General features: G+C 53.8%; 5 protein-coding genes across 5 annotated transcripts; 4 read left to right on the forward strand and 1 right to left on the reverse strand.

Moving 5' to 3' along the window:
- The first annotated feature begins 419 nt into the window (after window positions 1–419).
- On the forward strand, window positions 420–1328 carry C7974DRAFT_202229 (uncharacterized protein). Its single transcript, XM_046136798.1, has 2 exons — window positions 420–845; window positions 895–1328. The coding sequence occupies exons 1-2, from the start codon at window positions 549–551 to the stop codon at window positions 1318–1320; spliced, it is 723 nt and encodes a 240-aa protein (XP_045996275.1). The 5' UTR covers window positions 420–548; the 3' UTR covers window positions 1321–1328.
- A 1293-nt stretch (window positions 1329–2621) lies between these two features.
- Window positions 2622–4916, forward strand: C7974DRAFT_202254 (uncharacterized protein). Its single transcript, XM_046136799.1, has 5 exons — window positions 2622–2968; window positions 3023–3666; window positions 3718–4055; window positions 4114–4378; window positions 4431–4916. The coding sequence occupies exons 1-5, from the start codon at window positions 2726–2728 to the stop codon at window positions 4864–4866; spliced, it is 1926 nt and encodes a 641-aa protein (XP_045996276.1). The 5' UTR covers window positions 2622–2725; the 3' UTR covers window positions 4867–4916.
- C7974DRAFT_455624 (uncharacterized protein) lies at window positions 4693–10366 on the reverse strand. The gene is made up of 8 exons (XM_046145974.1): window positions 9940–10366; window positions 9851–9891; window positions 9196–9803; window positions 8714–9140; window positions 8409–8661; window positions 7077–8360; window positions 6728–7023; window positions 4693–6676 (listed from the first exon to the last, which is right to left on the reverse strand). Exons 1-8 carry the CDS (start codon window positions 10225–10227, stop codon window positions 4966–4968), a joined length of 4908 nt encoding a protein of 1635 aa, XP_045996277.1. The 5' UTR covers window positions 10228–10366; the 3' UTR covers window positions 4693–4965.
- A 1344-nt stretch (window positions 10367–11710) lies between these two features.
- Window positions 11711–13054, forward strand: C7974DRAFT_396178 (Mss4-like protein). Its single transcript, XM_046142049.1, has one exon. The coding sequence runs from the start codon at window positions 11946–11948 to the stop codon at window positions 12786–12788; it is 843 nt and encodes a 280-aa protein (XP_045996278.1). The 5' UTR covers window positions 11711–11945; the 3' UTR covers window positions 12789–13054.
- A 1-nt stretch (window position 13055) lies between these two features.
- C7974DRAFT_202264 (uncharacterized protein) lies at window positions 13056–14398 on the forward strand. The gene has a single exon (XM_046136800.1). It carries the CDS (start codon window positions 13380–13382, stop codon window positions 14373–14375), a length of 996 nt encoding a protein of 331 aa, XP_045996279.1. The 5' UTR covers window positions 13056–13379; the 3' UTR covers window positions 14376–14398.
- The last annotated feature ends 1058 nt before the right edge of the window (window positions 14399–15456 follow it).

A 15456-nucleotide genomic window follows, 5' to 3' on the forward strand; every position in this document is an offset into this window, starting at 1 on the left:
TCGCATACTTGGTTACTAGTGAGCGCTGGAAGGTATGGAGGAGGTTGGAGTAGGATGCACGAGACGCCAAGCTAAGGCGTCCATAACAACCACAAGGCAGACTTCGCACCTCGGCACGCTTGCGTCTCCACTTATCTGGGACAAAATGGTGGCACGATCAAACACTCTCACAGAAAGACATTGTTGGGAGTTTGACGACTTCGGACCGTGCTGCAGAGCTTCCGACTTGCCGTATGCACGCCGCGCTGGCACCATGCAAATCCCCCTCTTCTCTCCTCTCCATCGGTAGAGCACGCACTCAACAAACTCTTCGATCACCACTTCCAAAGCTCAGACGCTGTTTACCTGTTCTCTTGCTTATGTTCCAGCGGGGCGCCGCCGCTTGGCAAAGCTTGTTTGCGCGCGATTGGGGACGCAGTTGTCTGCCACGCGAGGCGCACTCGGAACCCACACAGGGCGTTGCGCTGACGCCTGGACGCTCACGTATATAAACAAACGCCCACGAGGCACAAAGCTCGCGGTTCAGAATCACCACATTCACATTCATCATGTCTTCTCGAACAGTGCTCGCTCTCAATGCGTCGGCGTTCGTCTGCTCGTCGGCGCTGGTCGGCCTCGCGATCGCCGCTATAGTCCTCGCGAGCGATGCGTACGATGCCTTCACGTGGGCGTTTCCGCAGGGCTCGTATGGATGGCAGCCGTCCCATTGGTTTGGGGACGGCAGGACGGGGTTCAACATCTGGATTGGGTACGACCGGTCGTCAGAGATCAAGACGTACTTTGCCGCGACGTTTGCGCTGATCGTGGGATTGCTCGGGACGCTCGTGTTTGGGCTGTCGTTCAAGGTACGCATCCTGACATCATTTACGTAGTGAGGTCTAACAGTTGCACAAGCCCCCAACCGCACCGTTGCTAATCAAGTCGCTAACCGCGGGCGCGGCGCTGGCGTTTATCGTCGCGACTACCTGCGCGGTATGGTCCGCGGTAGCCGAAGTCGAGATCAAGGAGTCTACGTGCTGGTTCGAGCCTGCGATTGCGGATCATCAGTACTCGTGCTCGATTGAGAACGCAGCATGCAACGCAATGCGCTTCACCGATGAGGTGAATTCGTGGCAGAAGCCGCACTCGGCAGAGCAGAATTATGAGGTCTTGGATAAGGCCTGCTTGCAGTTCCGCCATGCGCGTTTCATGGTGATTCCGCTTGCGGTTTTCTCGCTGCTGCTCGCGGGGTTGTATGCAGCTCTTGTTTGGCTCGGGCCAAGGAAGAGCGCCGAGAATGGGGCGGACGCGAGAGTGAGGGCTTTGCAGCAGGACGACTAGGCTCTGGGGCAGATGGTTATTTGTGCGCACTGCTGTGCAAGTCAAGTTGTGCAGTGTTCTTGTGCGATTGGATCGTAGGAATGGTTGGGATGCTTTGTCGTTGCGTACGCATAGAGTAGTTTGCAGAATAATGAACATAATGTGACCACTTAGAATGACTTCCTCTGCAGTTACATCGGCTCCCCAACAGTTGCAGGAAGTTTGTCAGCAGAACGCAAACTACTAGACGCAGGAAGATTTGACTCAACATAGAGCTGTGAAGGTGGCCTCATATGCAATCGGACAGTGAGCCCGTGCACATCGATCAGCGCGATACTGTAGCAGTACTCTTGTTGTGTTTCCGAACAGGTTCAAGGGAGTGCATCAAAAAAGTCTAGCGGGCCTTCTGCTCATGAGGTTCGAGCACTAGGACACAGGCACGTTGTAGCCATGTATGTGTAGACTTCTTGATTCGAGTTCAAAGGGAGCTGTCAGGGGCCATTAAGATCCGTCGAGCTTTACCGTCGAGCTTTACCGTCGACCTCGATGGCTTCTTCGAACGGTCGGCAGCTTCTGGCAAGTGGAATCGCAATGAAGAGAGGCGATCTTGTCAATGGATGTATCCTAAGTTCGCTGTGGATGTGATGAGACATTGTTGGTAGGGTGCAGTCTTATTAAGCAGATCTCGCTCGACTCGACATCCAGCGTGATGTTGAAAGTCTGGGCATAACTAACTCAGTCGTCCGAATTACCTTGAAGCTACACGCTGTCGTTGAAGTGACGTATTTGTTGTCGGAGTTCACACCGATTGATGAACACGACATTCGATTTACTCAGTTCTATCCCAGGCTCATTGTGTGAAATCGGCCCTGTTTGCTTGCCCATAGCGATACTGATGGTGATGCTAGTATTCTGTTGGTTCTCGAAGTGACATGGTAATAACATGTAGCAAGTACCCGACTCCAAGAGGAGGCGGCTGCCTGTTAGCTGCCTGACGCTAGGCTCAAAACGGTTTAGGTTCAGCTTCGACCTCATCTCAACGTGCCAGTGACCATGGCCTCAGAAACGCACAGTCTTCTATGTTCATTGCGCGACACATATATAAACAGCGAGCAGATTCCTGTTTCTCAACGTACTCACCATCAGGTTGGCTACATTCCTGCAAGCATTAGACAATCCTTCACACCCGACATCCAGGCCCATCTTTCAAGCCTGTAGAACGCTGGCTCAACATGACGAGCACGACACCCGTCTACCCGGGATTTGGCCTCCCCTTGCGAGATACTGATATAAGGCCTACCTTTCCCATCGGTGCCCATGGGAGCTGCGATGCAGCCACCTGTGAGCCATTGCCGGTAAGTCCAGTAGTCCTTATTGGAGACAGACGAACTTACTAGTGTCGCCACGATAGGTCCACGAAGTTGCCATGATGAGCGTGATGGAAATTTTGACGGACAAAGTCGATTGGCATGTGAAGGTCTTCGACGAGGCAATAGTCGCAAGATGGCAGACTGAAGCTCTTGCAGTTCCAAACGAGCACTGGTGGGGCCTCGCAACTAGTACGAAATCACAGCACTGGGACAACGATGGCCGTGTGGAACTCAGTAACGACCTAAATGACTGGATTCAAGTCCCCGATGACATCATGTCCTCTGAGGCTTTCGAATGCGTAAGTGAAGGACTCAGTATCACAACTCTGGGACATCTGGCTAAAATATTGCAGTGCATCTCAGAACTTCGTAGTAAGGCAAAGTACTTCGAAAAGACTGGCATGATACCGACCCTCGATGCTCGTGCAAGTGTGGTCAAATCAGACAAGCTAGTGTCCGAGAGTCTCCACGAGTCGCTGGTCTCCGCATTTGAGACTCTGAAAGCTGACCAGGCTAATTCACCGGACTGGCATCCTAATTCAGGGGATAAAGTTCAGGATCTGGTACACCCCTCGATGTACCCTCTAGTTTATGGCCGAACTAGAGCCTTCCAGGACGAAGTAGTTGGGATCGAGGATGCCATCGTGAAGTGGTCTGGACGAGGCGCTGTCATTCCAAGAGCAGACGAGTGGGTACTGACTGAAGGCGAACGGCGGTCGTACGGTGTAGGAGGAAGCATTCCTCCAGATTTCTGGTCAGACAAGTATCAGTGGCTCCCTTCGAACCTTGCTTTCCAGGACGATGGCACGGTGCGGTTCACAAACTATATCAATAATCTTCACCCAGCTAGATACCCAGACATTTACCGGGCTTTGGAAAAGCTCGTTGATACCTCTTTGCCGATGTGGGATCAGTGTCTCAAGGCAGCCATAAGGTATGATGAAGTGGACGGTCCTGGGCGAACAGAGGGAAGATTTGGTCCTCCAGACGATCCTGAGTAAGGCTTTTCCGAAGTTCCTGGCGAAACGTTCTCTAATTATCTTCGCAGTGACGAGAACCATGATAACTGGGATCCCAGTGATCCCGGAGACTGTGCCGATGCTAAAGTGGATAAGAAGACTCTCTATGGGCACGGATTCGACGAAGAAGAGGCGGCAGATGAACCGGACGGTGGTATAGAAATGCTTAACCATGCCAAGTGGAAAGCTACTCGCAAGCCCGTTCTACCGACACCATTCTTTTATGATGTCAACTACGAACCGGAGGCGGGAAAACGTCTCTTTGACAGGTTTCGTGAATCCGGACTCCAGATCATCGTGAAGGTGGCGTCAATTGAGTTGACCCCTGAGAAGCCGTACTTTCCTCAAGGCGGCTGGCATGTTGAAGGTCACTTGGCCATCCCCCAGCAGCTTAGACGAATCTGTCCCACTGACTAGAAAGATAGGTCAATTGAATGAGCACATATGCGCTACTGCGCTTTATTATCTCGACAGCGAAAACATTACCACAAGCAGTCTCTCATTCAGGATGCAGACATCTGCATACCTGACGGACAACAACGATGCGTACAACGTGTCACAAGACAACTATCATTGGATGGAGTCGATCTACGGCACAGGCCTCGGCAGCGGTAGCGGAGGACCTTGCCTGCAGAATTATGGAAGTGTGGAAACAAAAGAGAAGCGCTTACTGGCTTTCCCAAACGTCTTGTGAGTTATCCAAGATAAGGATTAACTTACCCACTGACTGAAAGATTCACAGTCAGCATCGTGTTTCGCCCTTTGAGCTGGCAGATCCCACAAAACCGGGCCACCGCCGTTTCATCGCCCTGTGGCTCGTGGATCCGCATCAGCGCATCGTTTCTACCGCCAATGTTCCGCCTCAGCAGCTGTCGTGGTGGACTGAATCTTTGGTAGGCACCACAACGGACGGTAAAGAATCTTCTACAGAGCTCCCGCTGGAAATCGTAAAGCTACTCCAAGAAAAAGGCGCACAAGTGCCACCTTCAAACGGCGCAGGGAGCCTTCCGGAAGAGCTCTTAGCCATGGTTCGAGAACACGTCTCGAGCGACGATCTGCCGATGAGCTTGGAAGAAGCAAAGGAGCACCGTCTGAACTTGATGAAAGAGCGGAGTGCACATGCTGAGGATGCAGAGGAATCGTGGCAACAGCACACGTACAGTTTCTGTGAACATTGAGGACATTCGAAGAAATAATCGAGCTCGATGAGTGCAAATTCCAATTCGAATGAATGTCGTATTTATTGAACTCGAATGGATTCGGTTTATTGCAATTGACTACGTGCGTGGGCCATCGCTTCTCCTGTTCATCCCGCCCGCCATCGCACTCGCCTGCAACCTGAACGCCCTAAGATTACCCGTCGTACTTCGCGACCTTCCATGCACACCATCAATAGCGCTTGCACTCGGTGAATTCATACCGCTAGTCACCGATCCTGGCGCAGCAGGTTTCTGGAAGCTGAACGAATGCAATGATCGCACCCGGTCGCGCTCAGCAAGATCAGGCGCTCTATCCATGGGTGAAGCGGCGGACTTGGTCCGAGAGTTCATTTTCGTCATCAAAGCTGACATGGCCGCAGCTGGGGACACGTGGGTTGGGTTGCTTGCAGACGAACGAGCCGAGTCGGATGTAGCAGTGTTACGACGCGAGAGCAACTGAGGTCCGTCGATTGTCCGGCTGCGGCTGCGGCTCAACGATAGTCTTGTAGACGACGACGTTGACGGAGATCTACTGGAAGTGCGGCTCAGGGGGGGAGTTGGTGGCGTCTGTCGGTGCTCGGGTAGCGATCCGTAGGCTTGCATCAACTGCTGCAGATCCATAGTGGTGGGCATCTTGCTGAGACGGCGGATGGCTTTCTTGTTGCTGGTCATGAATGCCGACATCGCCTTGAGTGCGTTGGTTTGTGTATGTTGTTCGTATGCAGGCGCACCGCTCGCTGTGTCCATTGCTCGAGCAGCGTGCTGTTCGTTGAGGCTTAAGTTGCGTGGCGCTGTCAATGATGCACTACTCAAGTTCATTTCGATTTGCGAGATGACCCGGTCGAAATCCACTCCATCCATGCGATATGAGGGGACAAATTGCATGGAAGCTTCGCGAGTCAGAACGAAGAAGGAGCCGTCCCAGATCTTGCGCTTAAGGATGTTCCACCGTGCGCGCGCCGGGTTTCTCTCCGCCTCTGCTTGGAATACAGAATAACGAGCGAGCTTGGCATAGAACCCTTCCAGGCGATTTGCCATCCTCTCCAGGACCTGCATGAGGAATGTTGACAGAGCAAAAACTCGATCAGAGTCAGAAGCAGCGTCCAGCTCTATAATGCTGTCGAAAGCGTCCATGCCAATGCACGCCTCTTCTCGAATGGCTTCAAGAAACTCCATGTCACTTTGGACCGAGCGTTGAGCATAGTTGATGATGCCCTTTTCGTGATGACGAGCAGACTCGCTGTTGCAGGTGAATTGCCCTATCTGAGAGATCTCGTTAGAAGCGGACACCGCCTCGGCAGAGCTCTTGGCGCGTGCGATCACACCAAGAACGTCCGACAGCTTCGTACTTGCTGAAGTGTTGTTGGCCAATGTGAAGGATAGTTTCAGGTACAGCTCTTGCAGCTTCGCACCGAAGAGTGTAGAGAAGCCTCCCTGGAGCAAGCGAGATTGATAGTGATAGAATCTGCGAACACCACCCATGTTGAAAAGATCGCCCTGGAACCAGACCAGAGACGACTCCATTATCATGCCGACTTCGAAATGCGAAGCGACAACTTGTTCAGTTGCAATGCGCAGATACGCGTTCCAGAGGTCGTAGAGCATGCCCAGCTCCTCCGCGTGGTAGGCGGGTTTTGGTGTAAGCTCGCCGATGTAGTACTTAGTCAGTAGCGAAGAGACCTCCGGATTGTTGGTGTGCGCCAGTAGATCGAAAGATTTGGAACAGTCGACGCCGCCGTTGGACTTGATGATGTTGGTGCCTCCAGGGTGCATGGCAGTGAAGTCAGTGCTGTGTACGATGTTAGCGTCATAAAGAGTGATATCGAAGGGAGCAACTTACACGTCATATACTTTACCATGCACTCCAATCCAGACACGCGAGTCTTTGGTATGACCGGTGTGGAGAGCGAGTTGGGAAAGCGGTATGGTCGGCTGGTTGCACGGCAAGGGCTTGGGTGTCATGAACACGTCAAGCATGAACCGGCGCTCGGCAAAAGCGGTGTCTAGTATTGTCTCGGCGGTTTCCATTGTGGGTGAGCGGTGGTTGTAGAGAGCCTTCCGGATACCGGACATGACCGAGTCGAAGACTCCTACGGAGCCACAGACGTAGAGGTAGCCACCGATACCGCCTTGCTTCTACAAACGGGTTGTTAGGGAATGTCAATCTGAGCACAAGTTTAGGTACTTACCTTTGACATAACGAGGTCGCAGATAGACTGACCCTGCTCCACGATCAGACCATCGATGTAACGAGGTGCGATCTCCTTCTCAACAAGATCGTTTGATGCGGCGTCGTAGACAAGACCGTTCGAGTCCCTCGAGAATGCTGTGTGCACTTCGAGCAGACCTTCATTGACATACTGACGTAGCTCTGCCTCATAGCAAAATTTCTGTCGAGACTGCACTCCTAGATACAGTACAGTTTTGCCCCATGTCTGTCCACAACGTGCCTGCCAGAAGCTACGCATGGGAGCGATACCGCTACCTCCAGCGAACATAGCTACTGGAGAGGTATCATCGTGTGGTAGTTGAAAGGAGAAAAGTCTCGAAACGCCGATGAGAAGCTCCTCATCATCAAGTACGTCCATTTCCTCAGCGACTGGCGGATTGAGGAAGCCACTGCTTACACCATGACGAATGATCTTATTTGCACCCGCAAGCGTGGAGCAGAGTTCGTAGTCTGAGCGGGAGATGGTCAAGTCGACAGTGCTGGGCAGCAACTCGTCCGAGAAGTTTGAGATACTATAGGTTCTTGGGACCTCGACAGACACCAGGTCAGCTAGCCAGGAGAGGTTTCCGGAAAGATCAAATGCCTGATCCCATACTCGCGATGAGGTATCTTTGACAGCAGCCTGAAGGAGGTCGCCAAGCGATGCTCGAACAGGCCACTCGTCGGTGGCGAGTACCTGCAATACAGTGTGTGACGACGCGCGCAGCATAGTATGTAGCTTGGTAGCGAGTTCTTTCGTGATGGGTGCCAAATGGCCCTTGCGCAGTATGTCGATTACATTCAGCCGGGGTCGAGTAGAACGTGTGACGGATCCGATGTGATCCGCATATCGTGTCCAAGTGCGATCGAGCGTCACAGAATCCTCGAGCATGTGCTCAAGACCCAATGAAGCAGCCACTTTTGCACACTCAGTCCAGCTATTCATGGGCATGATAGCAAGCCGGTCACCAGGCTGGAACGTGATGCCAGTGTCCTGGATGTCCAAAGTGACCATGGCGATGGAGCGCTTAGGGTCTGCGTCAACGTAGTTTCTGCTTAGTATGCGCCCTCGATAGCGACATTCTTCAAAGGTACCACGCATCTCATGGGGTTCGATGTCGCGCTGACCCCGAAATGGTTCAAGTCGTTCTTTCATAGCTTCGGAGAATTCTTGGTGTGTCTGCTCCCAGGGCCGAGACGCGTCCGATGCTCCGGAGGCTCCATTGGTCTCCGTTCGACCTGACTTACCAGCACACTCGAGAAGCTTGGAGACATTAGATACTGGTATATGAATTTGAATGGCAGCACCTACCCCGAAGACCTTATATCGATGCGCACCCATAAACCCGCGCTCACCTGTATAAGCCTCGACCACTCCATCGAGGACGCCAATTAGTCTAGCATCGCCAGAGGCTTTGACGTATTCGGGTATCTGATAATGGTATTCGATCGAAGCAATGAATGCTCGTAAGTTCGAAGGTAACCACGCGCGAAGATGTACCCCTTCAGCTCCGAGGAAGCTGTCATACTTTTTGCGGCCCAGGAAGGCATCCATCACTAGGTAGCTAAAGGATTGTCAGTAGTGACAGTAGGTCATGAACAGTACACTCAACCTACGGAGGGAATTGAAGACCAGAGGTGGCCGGACAACGTTTGGACAGTGGTGCTGAGAATTTGGCCCAGCGAACCCACTCTGCTGGAGATACATAATTCTCGCCAGACCTGTCATTGGGTGAGATGGTGTTGAAGGCGGTGGGCATGCGTTCTAAGATCTCCTTGAGTCTGATGAGCTCACGTAGGAGTCCCTCATTGTTCCGGTTCATGACGTGTTCCTGGCAGGCAGCAATGGCGTCAGGACCATGTTGGAAGCTAGCCGATGTGTCTGCGCAGCCTTTGAGGAAAGCGTTCTCAGCGCTGTCGCCGAACATGCCCCATCGTAGTTTGGTATTGTCGAATCGTCCAACGTAAGGGTATTTTGATTGCGGGTCAATGTAGTCGACGTTGTACGATGACTGATCGAAGAATGTAAGATGTGGTATTGACCCTGAGCTCTTATGTTAGATCGACAATTCTGTTTGTGGTGATGTTTCAAAACTTACTGCCCATTCGGATTGAGATCTGCACGTAAGCAAGACCAATACTTTGTGGGATGTTCTGGACCTCGTCGCCGAGATCATTGCACATCGGGACGTTCCTTAGCTTGAGCGGCTTGGCTGCTACATTAATGCCCTCGTTGCCGTCATGTCGCTCTTCATATCGATATATCGAACACAGCATTCCGAGAGCCACGAGAGCAGCCCAGAGAGCTTTGTCGGGGATGACATCGGCAGTGCCTTCAACAATTGGAAGCGCTGCAACGGATTCGCGTACACGACCACGTGCAATGCATCCGGGCATCCTCTCACAGAGATCCATCCAGATCCGCCCTGGCGAATTTCGTAGGGCGCCAGTAGCTGCATTTGTGTCTGGCGGTTGGAAGCCATACTCTGTGCTGATGTATCCGTCGCGCCATCCTGTTGCAGGACCAACCTCTTCTGCGCGGAGTATGACTTGACGAGCTGGCGCACCAAGGGCAACTGCTAGTAAATCTCGATCGTCCATGTTAAGGCTATCAAGGCTCTTGACTCCCCGGGCATTTTGTATCTCTTTGATGGCGGCCATTGAAGGCACGTTTGAATAGATCAACTCGTTTATCGCCTTCCGCTCCCTGGCTTTGTTAACATTGCATCATCTCCGGGAATACAACACACAAACCTCTCCCGCAGGAACTCTTCTACGTTCTCATGCTGAGGTATCTGCTGCACTTAGCTCCAGTCTCACTGACGATGCAGATCGTCACCTACCCCGAATGCAGCATGTACATCTCCCGGTTGAGAAAACCCGGACATTGTGCATCCACGTGGCCCTGTTCGACTACCCATCCTGCTACCTATAGTCGAACCTGCTGGGCATGCACCACCAGCCATACCGGAGACGGGGCACTGTTCTGACAATCTCGAAGGCATGTTTATTAGGTAAGATATGATAGGTACCTGCCCTGTAATGGAGTTTAAAGAATAGAAGACCTCCAGGGCCAGAGATACGAACGGTGTGTTGGTAAGAGTGCGAAGTATGAAGTGAATATATTGCATCAGCAAATGAGCTGTACGGTCTAGCTACTGCATGGGCATGCCAGCAAGGAGGCACATGATGGCGCCGACTCGCAATGCTTGGCTTAAGGTACGCCATGGCTAAGCTGACGTGTGCTTCCCAGCGAGACGCTGTGAGAATGCTTGACGGGAACATGGACGGCTTGGCTGGAACGGGAAGCGGGTCTGACGGAAGGATATTAGCGATTTGGCAGGCAGCCCGTAGTCTCCCCGTCTTCTGGAAACCACACCAGAGGCGAAAATTGACGAGTTGGCCGCGCTCACTGACCCACGTTGGGTAATGGGGGTGAATTGCGCGACAGGAAGTGTTTGTAGTGTGGGGAAGACGCGTCTTTAGCGTCAAATGCGAGCCCACTTCTTTTCCGACGGAGCGTTCCGACACTCTGACAGGCATCAGACACGCGGCACCGCGATCCCATCGCAAAACGCCCTAGACCACAGGCGTTGTACGAAGCACCCAGGAGCCTCGTCATAGCTTGAGGCGGCTCAAGTTGCTCATTTTCGCTGGCTTATATACCAGGTTCGGAGACTACTAGTCAGGGGTGCTGGGGTTTGAGATTCAAATTCAAGTCTGCAATTGAAGCTCTACCCTCGTTTAACGTTCATATGAAGGCTAGAGACAAGATTAACACACGCGTAGCTCTGCTATGTTTGCTTGCAGCAAGTAGCAAAGCAGCTGCGTCGCGTCGCATATGCGCGCGGAGGGCATGACAACTGTGGAGTACCCTTGACGTTCGAACAAGCACCCCTGACTGCCAGACAGGGCTGCCAGGCAAGAACTTTCCCCGTTTCGCGCCAGGGACGTTTTAAGTGAGTAACATGTTTGTTGTTGCCTCAGGTTAGACACCTTGACCACGCAATAATACCCCAAAAGAACCTGCTTTCCGCGCGGTTTCCAGGAAATTCTCACGCAATCCTCTCAGAGTGCCTTCTCTTTTCGAAAGTTTGAGATCGACGCTGTCAGATTTTTCAACTCGGACTCGACTCTGAAGCAACGTGGCGCCACAGTTCGTACAATGGCACTGCGGCCAACAGCACCTATGTTCATCATCTGCTTTTACACGATTGAAGATACAGTCTCAACGCGTGATGACGGCACTTGTGGATTTCGCTTGGATAGCATCAGTTTGATAGCCAGAGAGCATTGCTCCGTTTCTTCTGGTGTTGCACCATTGATCGCCTGCGGTCGCGCGTTCGTCAAAGGCTACAATCAGGTGTGTTCGGTCGGCGTTACTATTGCGGTTCGATGGTAAGCACCGATGGAGGACATATTAGTATTGTTGATTCTAGCGACAACTTGCTGCACGTGATCAGATTCATCGACTCATGATAGGGTGTTTGTGAAGAACAGAAGGTTCGCGAGCAGCTGAAAATGCCCCACCTTGGCGATTCCGGATACAGTCTAGCTGATTACTCACCTGACAGGTCCCTTATTTTGATGCTTTGCAACGTGACCACGCGTACCTTGACACTTACACACCCCGGGCAGACAACAAAACAAAGCGAATTGAGACCTACGACACACTAGATTGCAAAAATTGCCATAGAAAACTTTCTTTCTGTACTTGAAGAGCGAACATCAAGCACGCCGCACAAGGAACAGCCTCGTCTTACACAACTGCCAACAAGGCCATCCACTCCACACCCGCACAGCAGAAGTGCTAGAGACTTCACTCAGGTCTCAATCAAAGTGTAGCATCATGGCGACCCTCATGGCAAACTCCCCTCCGGAACAGGGTTCCACAACGGCCAAAGACGCCAAGACCACAAAACCGTTCCCAGCCATTACAGGTGGCTGCTACTGCGGCGCCGTCCGCTACCGAATCCTCACAGCCCCGCTGTTCTGCTACGCTTGCCACTGCATCGACTGCCAAAAAGCAACAGGCAGCGCCTTTGCGCTGCACGCCACCATCGAAGCCTACAACATCAGCATCATCTCCAAAACCAAGCCGTCGCTGATCACATCGAGACGGGAGCCCTCGAAACCACAGAATATTGCCCGACGCGCGCTTTGCTCCACATGTGGAACCATCCTGTGGGGCAACGACAGCGGGTGGGGCTACGCTGTCAACGATGTGATGATCGGCACGCTGGATTTCCCTGGCATCATGGAGCCCGACGCTCACTCGTTTGTGGGGAGCAAGCTCGGCTGGATCAGTCTGCCCAGTGGCGCCCGGGCCACGAAGGGTCAGTTTGATTACAAGAAGGAGTGGCCGAAGAGCAGCTTGAAGAGGCTGGAGGTGTGTCTGGAGCGGTTCGAGGCGGCGAAGAAGGCGCTGGCGGCGCAGGGGCAGAAGCCTGAAGCGAAGAGCGAGAGCGCGCTGGATGCAGTGGTTGATGCGGGGGTTGACGTTGATGGCGACAAGACACCGACTGCCACAGCTGATACAGACGAGGGGGAAGATGACGCAGCATTCGAGGAGCGGTTCAGGGAAACTGAGAGGGCGCTGCAGGAGCGGCTGGCGAAGCTCACCTTGAAGTTGGAGGGTGAGGACGGGCACAGCGCGGCCGGGAGTACAGCCACGGGTGAGGCTACAGGATGAATTGCTGTGAATGCATCTACTCGGCCTTTGGCTTCACATCGGACTCGCTCTCGTCATGATCGAGCGCCTCACTCACTGGATCAGAGGTTAGTTGTACAGCATCTATGTGGCGCGATAACGCTTTTCGATAGCGGCCTAGACTGCGCGTCTTGAAGAAAATAGTACGAACGCCTAGGCAGAAGACAGCCATAGTAAGAAGAAGTCGAACGAGACCACCAACCGATGACACTTTTCAACATATATGGGTTTGCCAATGAAAAATCATATTATCTTTCGAAACTGCAGTCCGACTCTTCGTTGTGACTTCCCCTTTCAATTCAATCCGCAAACTTTCTCAGTCTAGGCTAGATCGCAGACGCACTCTAGGAACAAGGTGACTGGCTAGATTTTGATTGCTGACGTGGTATTGGGGGCCAAAAGAACAAATACATCAGGCGTACCACCGGACCTGGCTTGTGCATGCAGCTGTGTTTATCTCAAGTCAGATAGGCAACGAAAGCTACGGAAAATAAAAGCAGCGCGGCTCCTGCGTTCAATTGAGTTCCCAAGTCGCATCACCGCCGTACGTACAAACCCTCACCCACAGCAGCGATGTCTTGCCAGCTTTCGCCGTCTGCCGCGGCTTTCAGCACCATGCTCAGCGCCTTTGTCGGCTCGGTAATCACGGGCCTCACAAGTGGAGCAGCGATCGCGTTCATCACCGGGTGGATCTCCTGGTTCTCCGTCCTCCGCATCCTAGCCGCCGGCCTGTACGAAGCGTACCTGGCGATCAGCGCGGGCACGAACTACACCACCGCGCCGCAGTACCACAGCGTCGCACTCGGCGGGATACACTCCGCCAGCGAGCCCCCGCCAGACGCCAATAACCCTCCGCCCTACGACCTGGAGCAGCGCTACGACCTGGAGCAGCGCAACGCCCTGCTGGACCCCGCGCAGCACCCCGCAGCCAAAGCGGCGCGCTTCAACCTCATCGGCCCCCTGGACCGCGGTATCGATGTCTGGGGCTGGCTGGGCTGGCTGTGGAGCGCCATCTACACGCCCATCTCGCAGTCGATCTGGGTAGGCGTGCACCTAACGGGCCCATCAACGGGGATCCAGAAGTTCGTGCGCGCGCTCGCGATCGGCGTGTCCGCGCTCAGTCTGACGTTCGACTACAAGCACCGCTACGCGGCGGCGCTGGGGCGGCGCTGGGGCGCGTGGGCGTTCGTGGCGTTCAATGCGTGGAACGCGGCCGCGTGCGTGCTGCTGGGTGTCGAGGCGCTGGTGCTGCTGGTGTTCAGTGCGGTCAAGATGGAGAACGTGCCGCTCCCGCTGGTCATCGTGTATCCGATCTTCAGCGTCATCTGGGCGGTGGGGAGTTGGAAGATTTTGCCGCCGGTGGATGGGGGGAGGGGGGGCAATAAGATTGCGGGCGTGCTGATGGGGGCGTTTGCGGGGCTGTTTGTTGCTGCGCCGGCGTTTGCGCTGTGGCGGGATGCGAAGTGGGATGAACGCACGGGGAATGGTGGGTATGGTGCTGGGTTGCAGGAGTATCTGGCGTGTGAGGGCGTGAGCGTGCTGGAGAAGTTTGCTGCCGTTATGCCATGAGGCATCAGTAGTGGATCGTCATCGATATTCGCTGCTCATTCAGTACTACCCGTGGACACCATCGGAATTCAACACTCCGAGAAACTGCATATAAGACCGATTGCCAATGTGCGCTGCACGCAACCAGCATCGAATACAGCCCCGATTCGGGCCAGCCTGGAAGCGCACTCCACCCCAACGCGCCATACCCCAGACGAGCGCCCAACAAAAATAGCACCCGGTGTTGAGCGACTCAAGACCCGGAGGTGGCGCCGACGCATCAGCTCCCGGCGCAAGCGGCTCTGCGGCGGTGCTGAGCCTCCAAGCCTCGAAGACCATCGCCTCTTGCTTCACATCTACATACACAGCGTCTCGTTCTCATTATCCATACCGCATCAACCGTGCTGTACAAACCGCAGAGCCAATCTCCCCGCATTCACACTCGCACCTTCCTCCCTACACAGTACGGTCCCGCCCGGCTGCGGACTTCCTGCACATCCGGGGTACAACCCGCGCCTCGCCTCGCCTCGCCTCGCCGCCTCTCATCCCGACGCTAACCCCCAATCCGCCCATCCCGGACCTCTTGCGGGTCCCTGCGCTAGCAAATTTGTTCCTCGCGGCTTCCGTCGTGTTCTTTTCTCCTTTTGCGCCACGAACCCCGTATTTATTGACACAGACTTCCCCACACTCGCTGTTTGCTCCTTCACCGCATTTATTTACAATCTACTTCACACTCGCTTCTTTGTCATTCCATTGCATCGAGTATAAAACGCAAAGCACCCTGCGTCAACACACGTTCAGTCCACAAAAACCGACTCAACTCGACTAGAACTTTATCACGCCACACGACACCAATACCAATACCAAAACAACACATACAGTAAACATGTTTTCCCGCATCGCCACACGCGCGCCCCGCGCTTTCGTCCGCTTCAACTCCTCGACGTCTTCGAGCCGCGCACCGCGCATCGCCGAGATGGCCGGGCAGGTGCAGAAACTGGGTACGCATCCCCACAAAACACCTGCGCTGTGTTCTCTCACTAACACACCTTCAGACGCGCTCGAAGCCTCGGTGCCCGTGATGTGGGCTGTCTGCGGCGCG

This window comes from Boeremia exigua, assembly GCF_020726555.1.
Source record: "Boeremia exigua strain MPI-SDFR-AT-0100 chromosome Unknown C7974scaffold_7, whole genome shotgun sequence".
NCBI classification, from domain to species: Eukaryota; Fungi; Ascomycota; class Dothideomycetes; order Pleosporales; family Didymellaceae; genus Boeremia; species Boeremia exigua.